This window comes from Schistocerca nitens, chromosome 6, assembly GCF_023898315.1.
Source record: "Schistocerca nitens isolate TAMUIC-IGC-003100 chromosome 6, iqSchNite1.1, whole genome shotgun sequence".
Lineage (NCBI taxonomy): Eukaryota > Metazoa > Arthropoda > Insecta > Orthoptera > Acrididae > Schistocerca > Schistocerca nitens.
Window position 1 is genome coordinate 561025683 of NC_064619.1, and position 14638 is coordinate 561040320.

The window sequence follows — 14638 nt, forward strand, 5'->3', positions numbered from 1 at the left end:
TTCTTCAGTTTTGCTTACAGTATTTTTAATTTCTGATGTAACTTAGAATTTTTGGATTACAAATGGCAATAGTAAAATATTATATTATTTATGCTTGTGTTAACTTTCACCAAATGGCTATCAGGCTTAAAGTTTAACATATAATCAATGTGAGGTTGTTAGATATGGAACTCTATTTTGGGTTAGATGAGAATGAGGGAAAAGAATATGCTATGGTTTTGCTCAAAGAACCATCACAACATTTGATCCACATGATGTAAGGAATTAATGGAAACTTAATACAAGTGTTTGTGACATATTTCTATATTTGAAATAGTCTTTTCATTAATACACTGGTATTTCAAATTGCTTAACTGCCATCTGTTCATGCAGTTATGGCATTCAGCATCAACTTTTGTCATTCTCTGAATATATGATTTTTTTAAATTTATCAGTATGGATTATATATCAGGAATACCCACACAGTGTCCAAATACATGAGCTTCCCACACATATTCTGAGTTTAATTTAGCACTGAACACATTTGCACTCAGTCTGTGCAGCAAACTTATGCACAGGTGATGACTAGGCATCATTCACTTAATGAATCCTTAATTCTTATTAGTATAAGCCAATTGAACAAATACTTCATGTAATAACTTTGTAGGGTTGTGGGCCCCTATTGGGGAGGATACCTACCATGGTCTTGTGGCAAGACCCATCCCAGCATTCACATGAGCTAGGTAAGTATCAGAAGCAATAAGCAGGGTTGGTCATTATGTGATTAAAACTCTGTTTCTCCAATGTATGAGTTCATTGTCATTAACCACTGTGCCTAGTTGCTTGATGGGTCTCAAACAAATAAGTTGTGATACAGATGTTCCTACTAACAAAACTGATCCAAGTAGCATACTTTGCAACTGAATGGTAAAACATGTTACTGGTCACTGTTTTATGACATTCCTTATGAGTTGGTAACTAAATAGTGGTCATTCCCACATAGAAAGTTGTACAGCAGTTGCAAAATTGATACACAAACATGGTCTATTTCACAAGTGATGGGATAGAACACGCTGATTACAAAACTGGAACTGTATGTGGTTGGCAGATAGGTAGGCTACAACTTGCATCTAGGTTTTTGCATGGGTATGACACCTGGGGCATGGTATCAGAAGCAAGAGTAGCATAAGCATGGACAAGATTACTGTTTGTTTGGTGATCAGCATGATAAGGCTTTGGGAGGCTACAAGGAATTTTGGAAAAAATATTTCTTTTTCCATAGTGTGATTAAAGGTGATTAAAGATCTGTGAGTGGTGAATTTCTGATCCACAGCTACCCAACAAAGGGGCTTTCTTAATCAGATATATATGTGTGAGTGTTAATTCCTTTTTGTATCAGAAACTAGTTTCTTGGTGTAAACTTGCTAGCTGTTAAAATACCATTATGTTGTGTCATATTCATCAAGATGGGGTAACTATAAGACATTGTACATGTAATGAAGGATAGAATAATTTCAGGTTCAATCATCCATTTGTGAAATATATTATTTCTGTAATACTGTGAAACTTTCTCCGAAAGGTTATTGTCCATTCCTACCACATCCTTCTCAGAACTAGGTTCTGTCTCTTATGTAAATACTACAACATTACAAGAAATAAACTTATTAAACATACAGTATTGTGTACAAAGTACAAAATTAGACAATATTTCATTGTCACTCCCCACATGATAATGTAACCTGAGTCCAGCCCCAGAAGTTTATTTACTGTGAAAAATGCAGAAATGTTTTATGACTTTAAGCTTTACACTTTTATGTATAGTATTCAAGTAATTTGAGAGCAGAAGTTTCATATAACCAAAGAAACAAGTAGTTACAGTGTTTAATAATTTTTACTTCACATACTATGTAAGAAAATTCATACCCATTTGCAAAACAAAAACAATGACTTATATTTGATGCCTATTTTTGTTTTAGACAGTGAACTGCTATACAAAGACCCACTGGGACAGATAATTATTTTTGATGTTGCAAAGCAAAAGAAGACTGAACTACTTGGGGACAATTTTGCAGTAAGTATAAATTTATATTGAAGTTTATATTTATACATTTGTGATGTAAAAGACAACACTGGATGTTTGTGAAAAACTATGCAGTCAGTCATCGCAGTACATTCAAAGCCATTTTGTGTTACTGCAACTGTGCAACTTGCTTCTCCTTTGACTCTGTGTAATCACAGTTTTGCATTCTACATGTAAGTAAGTTCAGTGTATACACATTCATACCTTATTCATCCTAACTTACAATCTCATTTTCCCATACTGTGCTTAGCACATTTGCAACAAGTGAGTGTGGTGTATTGGTCCTCCTATGTTGGGTTTCCTGCAGATCCCCCAAATCATTTCAGGTAAGTGTTGGAAAGGTTCCCTCAAACAGGTCATGTTCAATCCTGCCCCCCCCCCCCCTTGCTTTTACCCTGCTTATCTAACTTGAGTTTTTACTTAATTTCTAATGATTCCAATGTCAATGGAATCTTAGACCATCCTGTTGCACTTGCATCAAACACATTTCTTGTCACCAGTGATCACATTGGCACTCTCCAAATCATGCATGATTGTTCTCCACTTTTAAATCCTCTATATGGTGTCATCTTCACTTTTATGTTTTTATCAAACTGACAGTGAGCAACAATACATCAACTTAAAAAATCACTGCATTTTACATCAAGCATTCTACCTTTTACATCCATGGTTTTTATAACCTTTTACAACTCATTTTATTGGTTTGAAGGCAGAACAGCTAACTTATTTTGCACGTATGCTTCCTGTTGTTTTACAGTGTTATGGTCTTGGTGACGCAGAAAAAATAAATGCAGTATTTATTCATTTAATGAGAGCAACAACATTGGCTAAACTAGATAACTGGATATCTTGCAGGGTCATCTTCAAAGTTCGCGAAAATTTTCTCTCACAGTGAGATCTACAGAATTTGATGAATGACCAATGAATTCTATAACTACAGTGTACTGTAGTGAAATTCATTCGCAGAAAACACTGAACATTACATTCATGTTTGTCAGTTCCACCCAGAACATGAGAGTGAAATAATAAATGCAGAAATATTCAAATTATTTTAGCATGTACAAAACTGTCTGTGTTAAAATCTCAATTTTATATTCTGCTTGGGCATGCTGCATTGTCTGTGTAAGCTGTTCCTTTTTCAGTTTCTGTTGTACTCATTAAATGTATCAATATACTAAAATATATTTTTCATATTGCAGATTAAATTGTTCGTTCATGTGGGTTCTACAGAACCTGAAATGCTTCATGTAAGTAATTCTTGGTTGCAGGTGCAGTACCCAACATTGCATCTTGAATTGTCTGAGGATCAGAAATATCTTTTAATTTCCAGCAACCATTCAAAGGTAACAATACCATCCTTTTTTGCCATTTACATGTAGATACTTTTACAATTTTGAAACATTCTTCAGAAAATCAACTTGTTGATACCTTGATACTTTCAAGATAAGTCTTAATTGATTTCACACTTGGGTAACTCACGAGTGATTCAATATATGTATATAATAGAGGGAAACATTCCATGTGGGTAAAATATATATAAAAAACAAAGATGCTGTGACTTACCAAATGAGAAAGCGCTGGTAGATAGACACAATAAAAAACACACAAATTTCAAGCTTTCGCAACCCAAGGTTGCTTCATCAGGAAAGAGGGAAGGAGAGGGAAAGACGAAAGGATGTGGGTTTTAAGGGAGAGGGTAAGGAGTCATTCCAATCCCGGGAGCGGAAAGACTTACCTTGGGGGAAAAAAGGACGGGTATACACTCGCACACACAACACACACACACATATCCATCCACACATATAAAGTGAAAAGTATTTCATTTTTTTAAAATTACACTGATATCATCAATGTTATGTCTTTTCTATGTAAATATTCCAATTTTTCAACTTAAAAATGTTTATTTTATCATCTATTCTGCTTTCAGCTATTCAGACATACCTACTTGGCCCAGTATGAAATCATCAATATAGAGAAGAAGTAAGTTTATAAAACAGGCACTGCTGAATTGCTGTTTGATGGAAGTTTACTAAGTAGTAATTAACCATTATGCTCACATGTAAAATTTCTCATACAAATGTTTTCTTTTCTCAAGTTTCTCCCTCTCTGTTGCAGAACAAAAATGCCTCTAGTAAATAGTGAGGGACTATTAGACAACAAGGTGTTGCAGCTTGTTGTGTGGGCACCCACTGGAAATGCACTTGTTTATGTTTACCACAATAACATATATTACCGCCCAACAGCTGAACTTGCTAGAGAGTTTAAGCTTACCACCACAGGTAGCTTTGGATCAATTTATCATGGTACACCAGACTGGGTATATGAAGGTAAGGAAGATAATCTAGCTTTTATTGGCACACCGATGCTGGAAATGTTTTATTATGCAGCAACAGATATTCTTAGGTGCAAATACTCAATGGATATTATATAAGAGTTCACCTTTCATGAAGCAGATGACAGAATCAGATAAGATAAATATTTTTGGATGGAAATAGACAAATAGTATCTACAAAAGAAAAAGAAGGAATAAAACAATGTGTTTGGCAGAATAGACAAGCTACAAAATTACATCTAAGTGACAGAATTCTACCACACTTCATGCTAATGCATGTGGCTGCCATCTTGTTTATGGTCCCCATGGAGAATCAGCATAAGTAGATAACCATAGATATGCTACAGAATATTACTTGTGTTCTGTCTAAGATAGCTTTCGAGCATTTTGCTTGTTATGAAGATCCATTCATACGCCAACTTCAGCAATATCAACTGTGCTGGTCCACTTAAATAATTTCTTAAAATAATTACCCAACCACTGAGGTGTAATGTAGCAAGCAGCATGTATACAAAGTCACAAAAAGAGCATAAATTCCCCCAATAATTCGGACTGTTATGAGAACTTGTAAGAAAAGTCATCTTTTCTCACAAAAGATATTCATAATAAAGCTCAGTAAAACTGTATGCGGAAAGAGATTCAAATATCCTAGTTTGCTCATTAAAATCTATATAATCACACAAAACTTTTCCTTTTGTAAGTTATGTTACAACACACTTCTTATTTTTAAAGCTATACTTGACACTATTTAATAAAACTGAACTGACATTTTGATACTTTTATTTTAAAAAGAGGCAGAAAATCTGTGTGTCTGCTGGACAGTAAAACTTAGACAATCCACATTTATTGTTGCATCCTGCCACAGACAACACTAAAAATTCTAATGTGATGGCTGTCTCTCTTGCACTTAACTGTTTAAGTTACCACATGGCAACTTAAGGAACTGTAAACTGCCTTAAAAAAAAAAAAAAAGGTGAAGCATCCAGCATGAAACTTCACAGGTTCAGAAAGTGTGTGGTGTTATTGCAATGATTACAAAATCAAGTCACCTTTTCAAAGAACTTGACAGTATGTGTCAGTTTATCAGTATGATATCACATGTCCTCCGACTTAGTGCATGATCTGATTCAGTTGAGAAAGGCATCATAAAGCCATTGTATCATTTCCTGCTGTAAACTGGCTGGCAACTGTTGTATCCAGTCTATGATCATGCACACAGTTCGTATAGATGCTTGCCTTGTGTGGATGAGCACTGTCCTGTTGAAAAATAGTACCACAATACTGTTGATTGAGAAGTAACACATGAGGACACAGGATGTTCAGGACCTATGTTGTGTTATCAGAATTTGCAGTCACTACCGGAATTTGTGCAGTGACCTGAAGTCATACTCGATGACTCCCCACAGCATGATGCTAGTAGTAATAATGCTATGCCTCCCAAAAAAACATTGGAAGAATTGGATCTCTCCAAACAACAATGGTCATCTGGAGTAGTGCCAAACTTCAGTTCGTTGCTGAACACAATGTGGCAGCATTCGTCAGCAGTCCACAGTTTTCGGTTATAGCTCCACTCCAAACAAAGCTATTTATGTTATTGTATTAACAGCAGCCTATGCTTGGGACAATAACGCCCCAGTTAAGCTGCTACTAGTCTCCGACCAATGGTGCAGGATGACACAGAATGTTGCAAGAAGTCTATTACTTGTTCTTAGATGGCAAGACCAGATGCGAAGATGCACAATGTGCTTTGTGTAACAATACAGTGATCCTCCCTGGCTGGGACCTCAACAACGAGTATGCCTGCCCTCACATTACCATGCAGTCACATCCAAACAGCCCACAAATCTTCACATTGCATTTTAATATATTCTGAAGCAACATTATAAGGAAGTGTAAGCAGCATATATCATTTATTTAGAGCATCTCAGACCCCATGTTATCAAAATTGCAAAGCCTTGGCACATCTGATAGCTCCCTCTGTAGCTTGCTATTTCGGTGTTTTGCCTATGACACTTGTGCACTGTGACAAATGTTGTTACAGAAAAGCACAAGAGTCAGTATCTTGTTTTCAGCAGCTACCTTGCTGTTACAAGTTGAGATCTGATTTTCCATTGTTTGACTAATGAGACATTAAGGCATTGCCTGATTCAGTAGACTTACCAGAAACTGTGGTGAAAGCCACAGCATATTTTATGAAATGTCTCCTAAATTTAGGCCGTGTGTCTGACAGATTTACCCCCACATATTAATAGTGAACATTCATACAGGACAATGTTGGAAGTATAGAATTTTGCTCTAGTTTGTCAGCAAGAAACAGAAAATGAATATTCTACATTCCTTGAAGTTTTGGCAAAAATTAAAGTTCTTGGCTCTGAGTAGACTTCTGATCCTCACATTAGTACTTTGATCATACTGCCAATGAACAATCAATGTCTCTAGAATCATACCCATTGCTTAATGTGTTTCAATCAGACATATGTAACTTGCATTTCATTGCCGAAATAATAATTTTTCTCATTTCTTAAAAATGCTACCAAACTTTTTATTCTCAACATGCACAATTTTAGCAAACTCGCATTCTCTTTTCTGTTGTAGGAAATAGTATTAGTTTAACTGATTATATGCATTTACTTAGCTGTTTCGTTTTGTCCCCAAAAGGGAACTTATTTTTTTGTTATTAACATAATGTTACTGGAACTGGATTTGCAATTACTGAATTTAACCTTTCTTTTTTTTTTTCAGAGGAAGTCCTTGCATCAAATAAAGCACTCTGGTTTTCTCCAGATGGGAAGAAATTGGCTTATGCAACATTTAATGATAGTTTAACACGTGTTATGACAATTCCATACTACGGATCTCCTGCAAATCTGGAGTTCCAGTACACAAGAGCTGTCAATGTACGATACCCAAAGGTGATTACCAGTTCTCCAAAACAGCAAAGCTACTGTAATCTCATAAATGTAACATTAGTCATTAATTGGGAAATATTGAGGCACATTTCTTGAAAGTTTCATTTTCAGCTTTCCATAAGCTAATGATGGTAGCTGACAATTTCCTGATGCTTTACATGATAATCAAATATTTTCATTACATTTATATGATATCATCACTATCATTACTTATACTACAAACTGAAACATGCAGACTATAGTGCCAAGTGTGTTATGTATAGTATAACATTCACCTTTGTCTCTCCCAGTTCTCATAACAGATGGCTCCCTTTCCTCCTGGGGTCTGAGTGATCTACCTCCTTTCTAACATCACTAATCTAAATCAGCCCATCCCAATTTTCTTCTCAAGAAAGAAACTAATGGCCACAATAGCTAGGATAGTTCCTCATACTTTTACATGTGTGCATAATAATGAAGTAAACGTGAAATCAGGTAGCTCTCTTTAGGTTATGTATACATGGGGTGTTCATTTTAACTGGAGACATTGAAATATCTCAAAAACTACACATTGGGTAAAAAAATTATAATTCTAATTTGCTTGTCTCGGCGGGGGACATCCAATGTACCACACTTGACCTGTCGCTCTACCTTGTGCTTGAGTGGCAGGGGCCAATTTTCAAATATTCAATGGGAATCCCCATTTTTTATAGCAGATCGCAACTCTACAGAAAAATCTATGTACATTTTGTCTGAAGCATTATCTTCATTTCATCACAGATGGCATTGTAATTGAAGGAATAGAGATGGGTACATAATCGTAATTTATGACAATGGCACATGGGTCCCCACCTCTATGCTGTGAGGGTAGGACAGGCTAGTATTTCATAACATCTAATTGGAAGTCCCATTTGCAACATTGTATTCCTCTGACGTTGAACAGAGGACTACCCAATGCGCCACCATGGCCATGTAGCGAACTACGACGTGTAGTAACAGGCAATACATTGTGACCAGAGCTCACATACCATGCAGACATAGAACAGGTAGCAGCTCTAAACAGTGCAATCCTTGTGTAGTGTTCATTGCCTGCATGTCTACCTATCATTTGGAGAACAGACAGGCAAGTGGACAATGAATGTTGCAAACCCAGAAGAAAAAATTGAAATGATCCTGATTTACTGAAAATGTAGGAGAAATGTTGAGGCTGGTGTTGCCTTGTATGCCAAGCATTTCCCAAGGGAAAGCTCCCTCTTGTTTATTCTTTTACAAGGTGGTGGATGCCTTTATGTCTGATGGTAGCATACAGAATGGCAAAAAGAAATGAAGCAAATGTGTTACACGAGAAGCTCATGAAAGAGCTGTACTAGCAGCAGTGCACCACAACCCAAGGATAAGTGCCTGGAAATAACACTGCGATTCTGGTGTGTCCATATGAAGTTTTTGTCACAATAGTGCATCATCATAAGTATCATCCTTACCAAGTGTCACTGCATCAAGTACTCCATGGTGTCAATTTCCATAACCGGGTAGTGTTTGTGAAGGGCACATCAACAAAGTCAAACAACCACCACATTTTTTTAATAATTAAATGTTTCCCTGAGACATTTAAGTCTCTTTTTATTATCTACAATAATGATCGAAGCAGACTAAATGAATTAAAATTTGTGCTGTGGCCGGGACTCGAACCTGGGTCTTCTTGCTTGCTAGGCAGAAATATAAGGGAAAAATGAATTGAAGTTTGTGCTGGGGAGGGCACTCAGTTTAGGTGGTTCATGCAACAATGTTGACCATCGTACTGTGATGGTGTAATGGTTAACATTTCTGCCTAGCAAGCAAGAAGACCCTGGTTTGAGTCCCGGCCCAGCACAAATTTTAATTAATTTCGTCTGCTTTGATCATTACCCACACATTTGTTGCTGAGGTACTATTTTCCAATGAGTCTACATTTACAAACCATGGTAGTGTTAACTGACATAACATGCATTATTGGAGTATGGACAATCCCCACTGATAATGGCAAGTTGACCATCAACATCCTTGGCCAGTAAATGTATGGTGTGGCATCATGGGAAACAAACTCATTGGTCTGTATTTTACTGAAGGCACATTGAATGGAGGCAAATATTGAACATTTTTGGGAGAGGAACTATTGGTACTACTGCATGATGTCGCCCTGAATGTTCAACAGCGTATATGGTTTCAGCATCACAGTTGCCCGGTGCATTACACAATTGAAGCACGGTAGCTATTACACTGTGTTTACACTGGTCTGTGGGTTGGCAGAGGTGACCCTGTTAATTGGTCTACTAGGTCACTGGATTTGGCATCACCGGATTTCTTTCTGTGAGGAAAAGGTGAGGCTTACTAGCAAGTGCCAACAGGCCATGAAGACATGGTCAACCGCATCAGAAATGTCTGTGCTGACATTCCCACAAAAATGCTTATATCCTTTGTGCAGTCATTTGAAAAATGGATCACTAAGTGTACTGGAGCTGGTGGTAGTACATTTGAACACTTACTCTAATTGGAAAAGTAGAGTAGCATTCACCTCGAGCCATGGCCACAGTGGCATGTTGAGTAGTCTCCTATTCAATGTGTTGGAGGAACACAACATTGTGAATGAGATTTCCAATTAGAAGTTATGAAATACTGGCCTGTCCTGCCCTTGCAGCATGGAGGAGGGGTCCCATGTACCATTGGATATTCAAGCCATCACAAATTACAAATGAGCTCTCATTTCTATTCCTCTGATTATGGTGCCATCTGTGGCAAAATGAAGAAAATGATTCAGAGAAAACATGTACATTTTGCTGTAGAATCATAATCTGAAGGAAAAAAAATATTTCAAAGCTGCCATCCATCCATGGGGTGGAGTGATAGGTCAAATGTGGTGTCATTGGATGTCCCCATCTGAGACAAACAAATTGCAATTATAACTTATTTTGATCCAATGAGTAATATTCAAGATATTTCAATGTCTTCAGTTAAAATGAACGACATGTATGTATGTATTTAATCTGTGTGTGTGTGTGTGTGTGTGTGTGTGTTGTGTGCAAAGTGAAAAAAATTTGTTTTTGTTTTGCTGTAAGGGAAAATTGGTCAACAGGACACAGTCATGTTCATATGTTGCTAAACTACAAATATATACAACAGAAACACTGCAGTTAATTTATGCTGCAAACAGCTAGACTGGAAACAAAACAGGCACAAATCAAAGAGAATCAGATGAAAACGACAACAGAAGAACTTTCTCAAAGGTACTCAAATGTGTCAAAAAAGTGAATAAGTGGCTTAATTGTTAGTCTCCACATCATTATTAAGGAACAAGTAAACCACTGCAGTCAGAAATAAGCAAATTTTTAAGGTTGGAGAAACACTTCATTGCAGATATTCAAGTTTTAGAAAGATGTCTCCACTATTAAAAGCTCCCCCAGCTCCACAAAAAAGCTTTAGACATAATAAAGATTAGAGTTTTAGGTCCTAAACTTGACTCCCCATTGCTAGGGATGATATTTCAGTAGGTACATCATCACAATCAGCCACAGTGGCAGCTGTATGTCTGTATAACAAAAAATCCAGCTCTTCAAGGACTTCATGTGGTATTTTTACACTTACAGGCTAATAAATGTACTTCTTAATAATGTTTGTCATCTGTCTATACTAATAATAAATCTGTAAAACTGTCATGTTTGTCTCTTTGAAAACACATCTCCAAAACTACTAGACAGTTCTTAATGGGGGTTTTCACAGGTAATTTGAGAATAGCTTGGGCACTATATGGGCTTCATTCCATGAAGACTGAACCATGGGGAAAAAAAGATATCACAGTTGAAAGTTTTAGCCATAAAAATTGTGTAAATGTGAAAATAACCCTGTTACATTTTCAGGAGTAACCAGCTGAACTGTTTTCAATGGCATTTGGTATGGAGATAGCTTGAATCCTGAGGATGAACACAGGCTGCTTTATAAAGTGTGTGGTACAGGATACTAATTAATTTCAAGAATAATGTATGAATTAGGAAAAAAATATTTACTCTTTGAAAATCTATTAATTCTTTGACTCTTGATCTTTATCGTATTAGTGGCAATGCTTTTCTGGGTTGATATATGTTACTTGATACAATTTGAAGTAATGAATACAATACTTATATAATCTTAATCATGTTTAATCTATACTTCTACAATATTTGTTGCATAATGTACACCTTGTATAACGTATAGTTAATTCAATACCATGATTCATAGATGAGCACTCCTGCCCATACCCCTCTGTATGCACTGCTTGGCACTGCACATGCATCGTGTGTTAGGTCAGCTTGGCTTGAGGGGCAGGGGGGGGGGGTAGGATTGGGATTGGGGGGGGGGGGACAGGGAAGGAAGAGGGAAGGGTGCACATACTTATCCAAATAGGCAGAGACCTAAGGGTAGTTGATGTTATCACACGTACAGTAGCTTACTTATTCATCATCACTCATCATAACAAAACTACTGATATGTGAGTACAGGCATGGGCAATAGCAAGTTAATAATAAGAATGAATTTAGGGTGAACTGTGAAATTCACAGCCACAGTACTAGAACTAAAAGTAAAAGTAATTTCTCTGCATTGGATTCGGAATGGATTATTATATTCTGGTGCAAAAGGTTGACATTTTTTGACAGGAAACACATTTCTCAATACCCTTTTGACCTTTTTTTCACTGAGGGAGTTGATGCAGTGGTAAGGCAATGAACTCATTAATGGTGTACTTCCAGACTGGTTAGAGTCCTTACAGGCAGTACACATATCAGCATAACTTCCAGCATTTGAAGAACATGACAGTCAGTCATTGAAATATTATGCATAACAAAACAGTAACAACAACTTAGATAAACACTCAAAAGTGCACCATTAATCAATCACTCTGAGAAAACCTGAGATATCACATCAGCAGACTCATATTCAGGAGAGCGTCATTTGGAATCCTCAGCTGGTTATCCAGATTTAGACTTTTGCTTAACCCTTTCAGTGCTGTGGACATATATACATGTCCTCCTCTGCTGCTGCACAGGTACGGTGCACGTGTATACATGCACCTCTTGGGGTTTCCTACAGTGCTACTGACATCTGTACGTATTCTGAACCACCGAACTCTCACTGCTGTGGATGAGTTACTTCCATATGTTGGCAAACAAAAAGTTTCAAATATTTATCATACAACACATGTGCCTCAATGTGTGCTGTCATTTGCAAAAAATAAAGAACTTCATTTCAGTATCTTGAACCACTTATGAAATATGATGATTGTCATGGCCAAATAGACCCAGTTCACAGAGACAGAAATGTGTTGCATGAGACTGTCTGTGGGATATAAAAATCCATCGCTCAAGAACAAAATGAGATATCATTCTATTCTCAATTTTAAATAAAATTTTGATATATTATCTAGATGTCATACACAGTGATGTATAAGCATAAAATCAACCATGTGCAAAGTTTACACAGTGCATTTTTACCTCTGTAAACTCTTTAAAATAGCATGCAATGTATTACTTAATTTTATGCAGCACAGTAACTATACAAATAATACAAAGCAATTCAGTCCTTTATTGAGTGAAGATATCACACTGTAAAATGTGGGGAAGCATCAAATTTTTTCAGCAAATAGCTTTCTTAAAATCAGATGATAAGTATTTCACAGTGGCTGGAATGCCATTTCTCAGCCCTGATATCAGCATTTTCTGAAAAGTACAGCCACAACAAAGCTGTGTTCAGCATGGAAAGCAGAGAGCATGTATGTAGCTGCGAAAGAGTTAAAGTGAATTCTGAAATAGATCCAATCAAAGGGCATGGTTGATTCACTTCTCCATTCATACCCATTCTGATTTATTTCAGTCTCTAATGACCTTATTGTTGATGGAATATTAAACCTCAGTCTTCCTTTCCTTTTTTGGTGGCAGCTGGAAGGGCTATGTTGACTCAGACAATCTGCAACTACCTGATCAACTTGGCCTCAATGTACCTATTACGAACAAAAGTACAAAACTCTGGCATTGCAGTGTGTAAATGAGGATAGTAAAGAAACACTTGAAACAAAAGTTGGCTCAGTATCATCATTCTGTCTTTACCAATGTGTGCACAATTTGTCCAAAGCTCAATGTGCATTGTACAAGAGAATGAAAGCAGTCAGGGCCAATAAACATCTTATGTATGGAGTCCTATGAGGTCAGCAAGGAGGTTGGTCAGTCATGTTTTGGATAGCTACTATGCCTTCCATCGTTATCAAGGATGAGTTGAGCATTGTACAGCTACCCTGCACCAGATTTTGATTTCAAAAATGTGCCCTTTCAAATGGATTGCCATTATTTTGGTTATTGCTTTGTTTTTGTTTCACAGTTAAGCTGTAAGTCTTATTCTTTCCTTCCCTGCTGCCTTGAATACGTGTTCATAGATACACAGATGTTGCAACAATTTTTGTCATCATTTTTGTTGTAACGGTGCCTGGAACGGTCGCGGGGTAGTAGTGACAGAAACGCGCGGGACCTGCGGAGCGGCCCGCGAACAACAACACAATGGGAGAGGACAGACATGACCAAAGGAGCACCTTATGACACAACAAGAACAGACAACAGAGTAACGAACCAAAATGAGACAACCACATCCACTGGAATAGAAACACGAAGTCAATACGCTGTCTGAGACGATATGTACTGAGACGCAACACAATGTTAGACTGCTGGCTGAGCACAAAGCAGGCGCTTAAGTATGCTATCGGGGGTGCCGCTATTGGCTGCTGGGACCACGTGTTTCACTGTGGCGCCCTCACACTAAAAGTGGGCCAGGAGGCGCGCGCCGCCACAGCTTATGGCACAACGGTGCAGAGACCTCTATGGGTCTCCGACGTCCATGACGTCTGGTGTGGATTCAAATTCCGCGGCGCGCGGTATCAGAATTTTATATAATGAGTGTTAGAAACAGTATAGTATCGTGTTGCAACATGTATCAGCTGATCGTAGAGTTCAAACTTGTAAGCACCGGGAAAAGTTAGATGAGGAAGCGGAATCGAACTATACCAATAAATATTCTCCTACCAGTTTCATTCAGTATTTAAAATAACCCTCAATCTTAATGATTATTTGTTAACTGATTGACTTTTTGCATTCTGAGAATATTTGAGTGTTCTAATAAACAGAAGAATTATGTCTTTGAAACATGGACGTCCACTGAAAACTAACAAAAATTTCAGAAATTGAATAAACTGAAGAATTAAGTCTTTGTTATACTTTTATTTTTTAAACAGATAACTGGTTTTGACTTTACTTCTATCTTTATATTTTAAAAAGGACAGTGATGCACATGGCAATAGATGTAAATGTC

At 37.2% G+C, this 14638-nt stretch overlaps 1 protein-coding gene across 3 annotated transcripts in view; it reads left to right on the top strand.

Moving 5' to 3' along the window:
• The window catches only part of LOC126262391 (venom dipeptidyl peptidase 4-like), a 605446-nt gene that overhangs the window by 546031 nt on the left and 44777 nt on the right, over nucleotides 1-14638 (top strand). For all 3 annotated transcript variants that reach the window (XM_049959000.1, XM_049958999.1, XM_049959001.1), the window contains exons 3-7: nucleotides 1956-2050; nucleotides 3328-3402; nucleotides 3987-4039; nucleotides 4175-4386; nucleotides 7134-7303. In XM_049959000.1, coding sequence (XP_049814957.1) covers nucleotides 1956-2050; nucleotides 3328-3402; nucleotides 3987-4039; nucleotides 4175-4386; nucleotides 7134-7303 — 605 coding nt within the window. The remainder of the gene's footprint in view (nucleotides 1-1955; nucleotides 2051-3327; nucleotides 3403-3986; nucleotides 4040-4174; nucleotides 4387-7133; nucleotides 7304-14638) is intronic.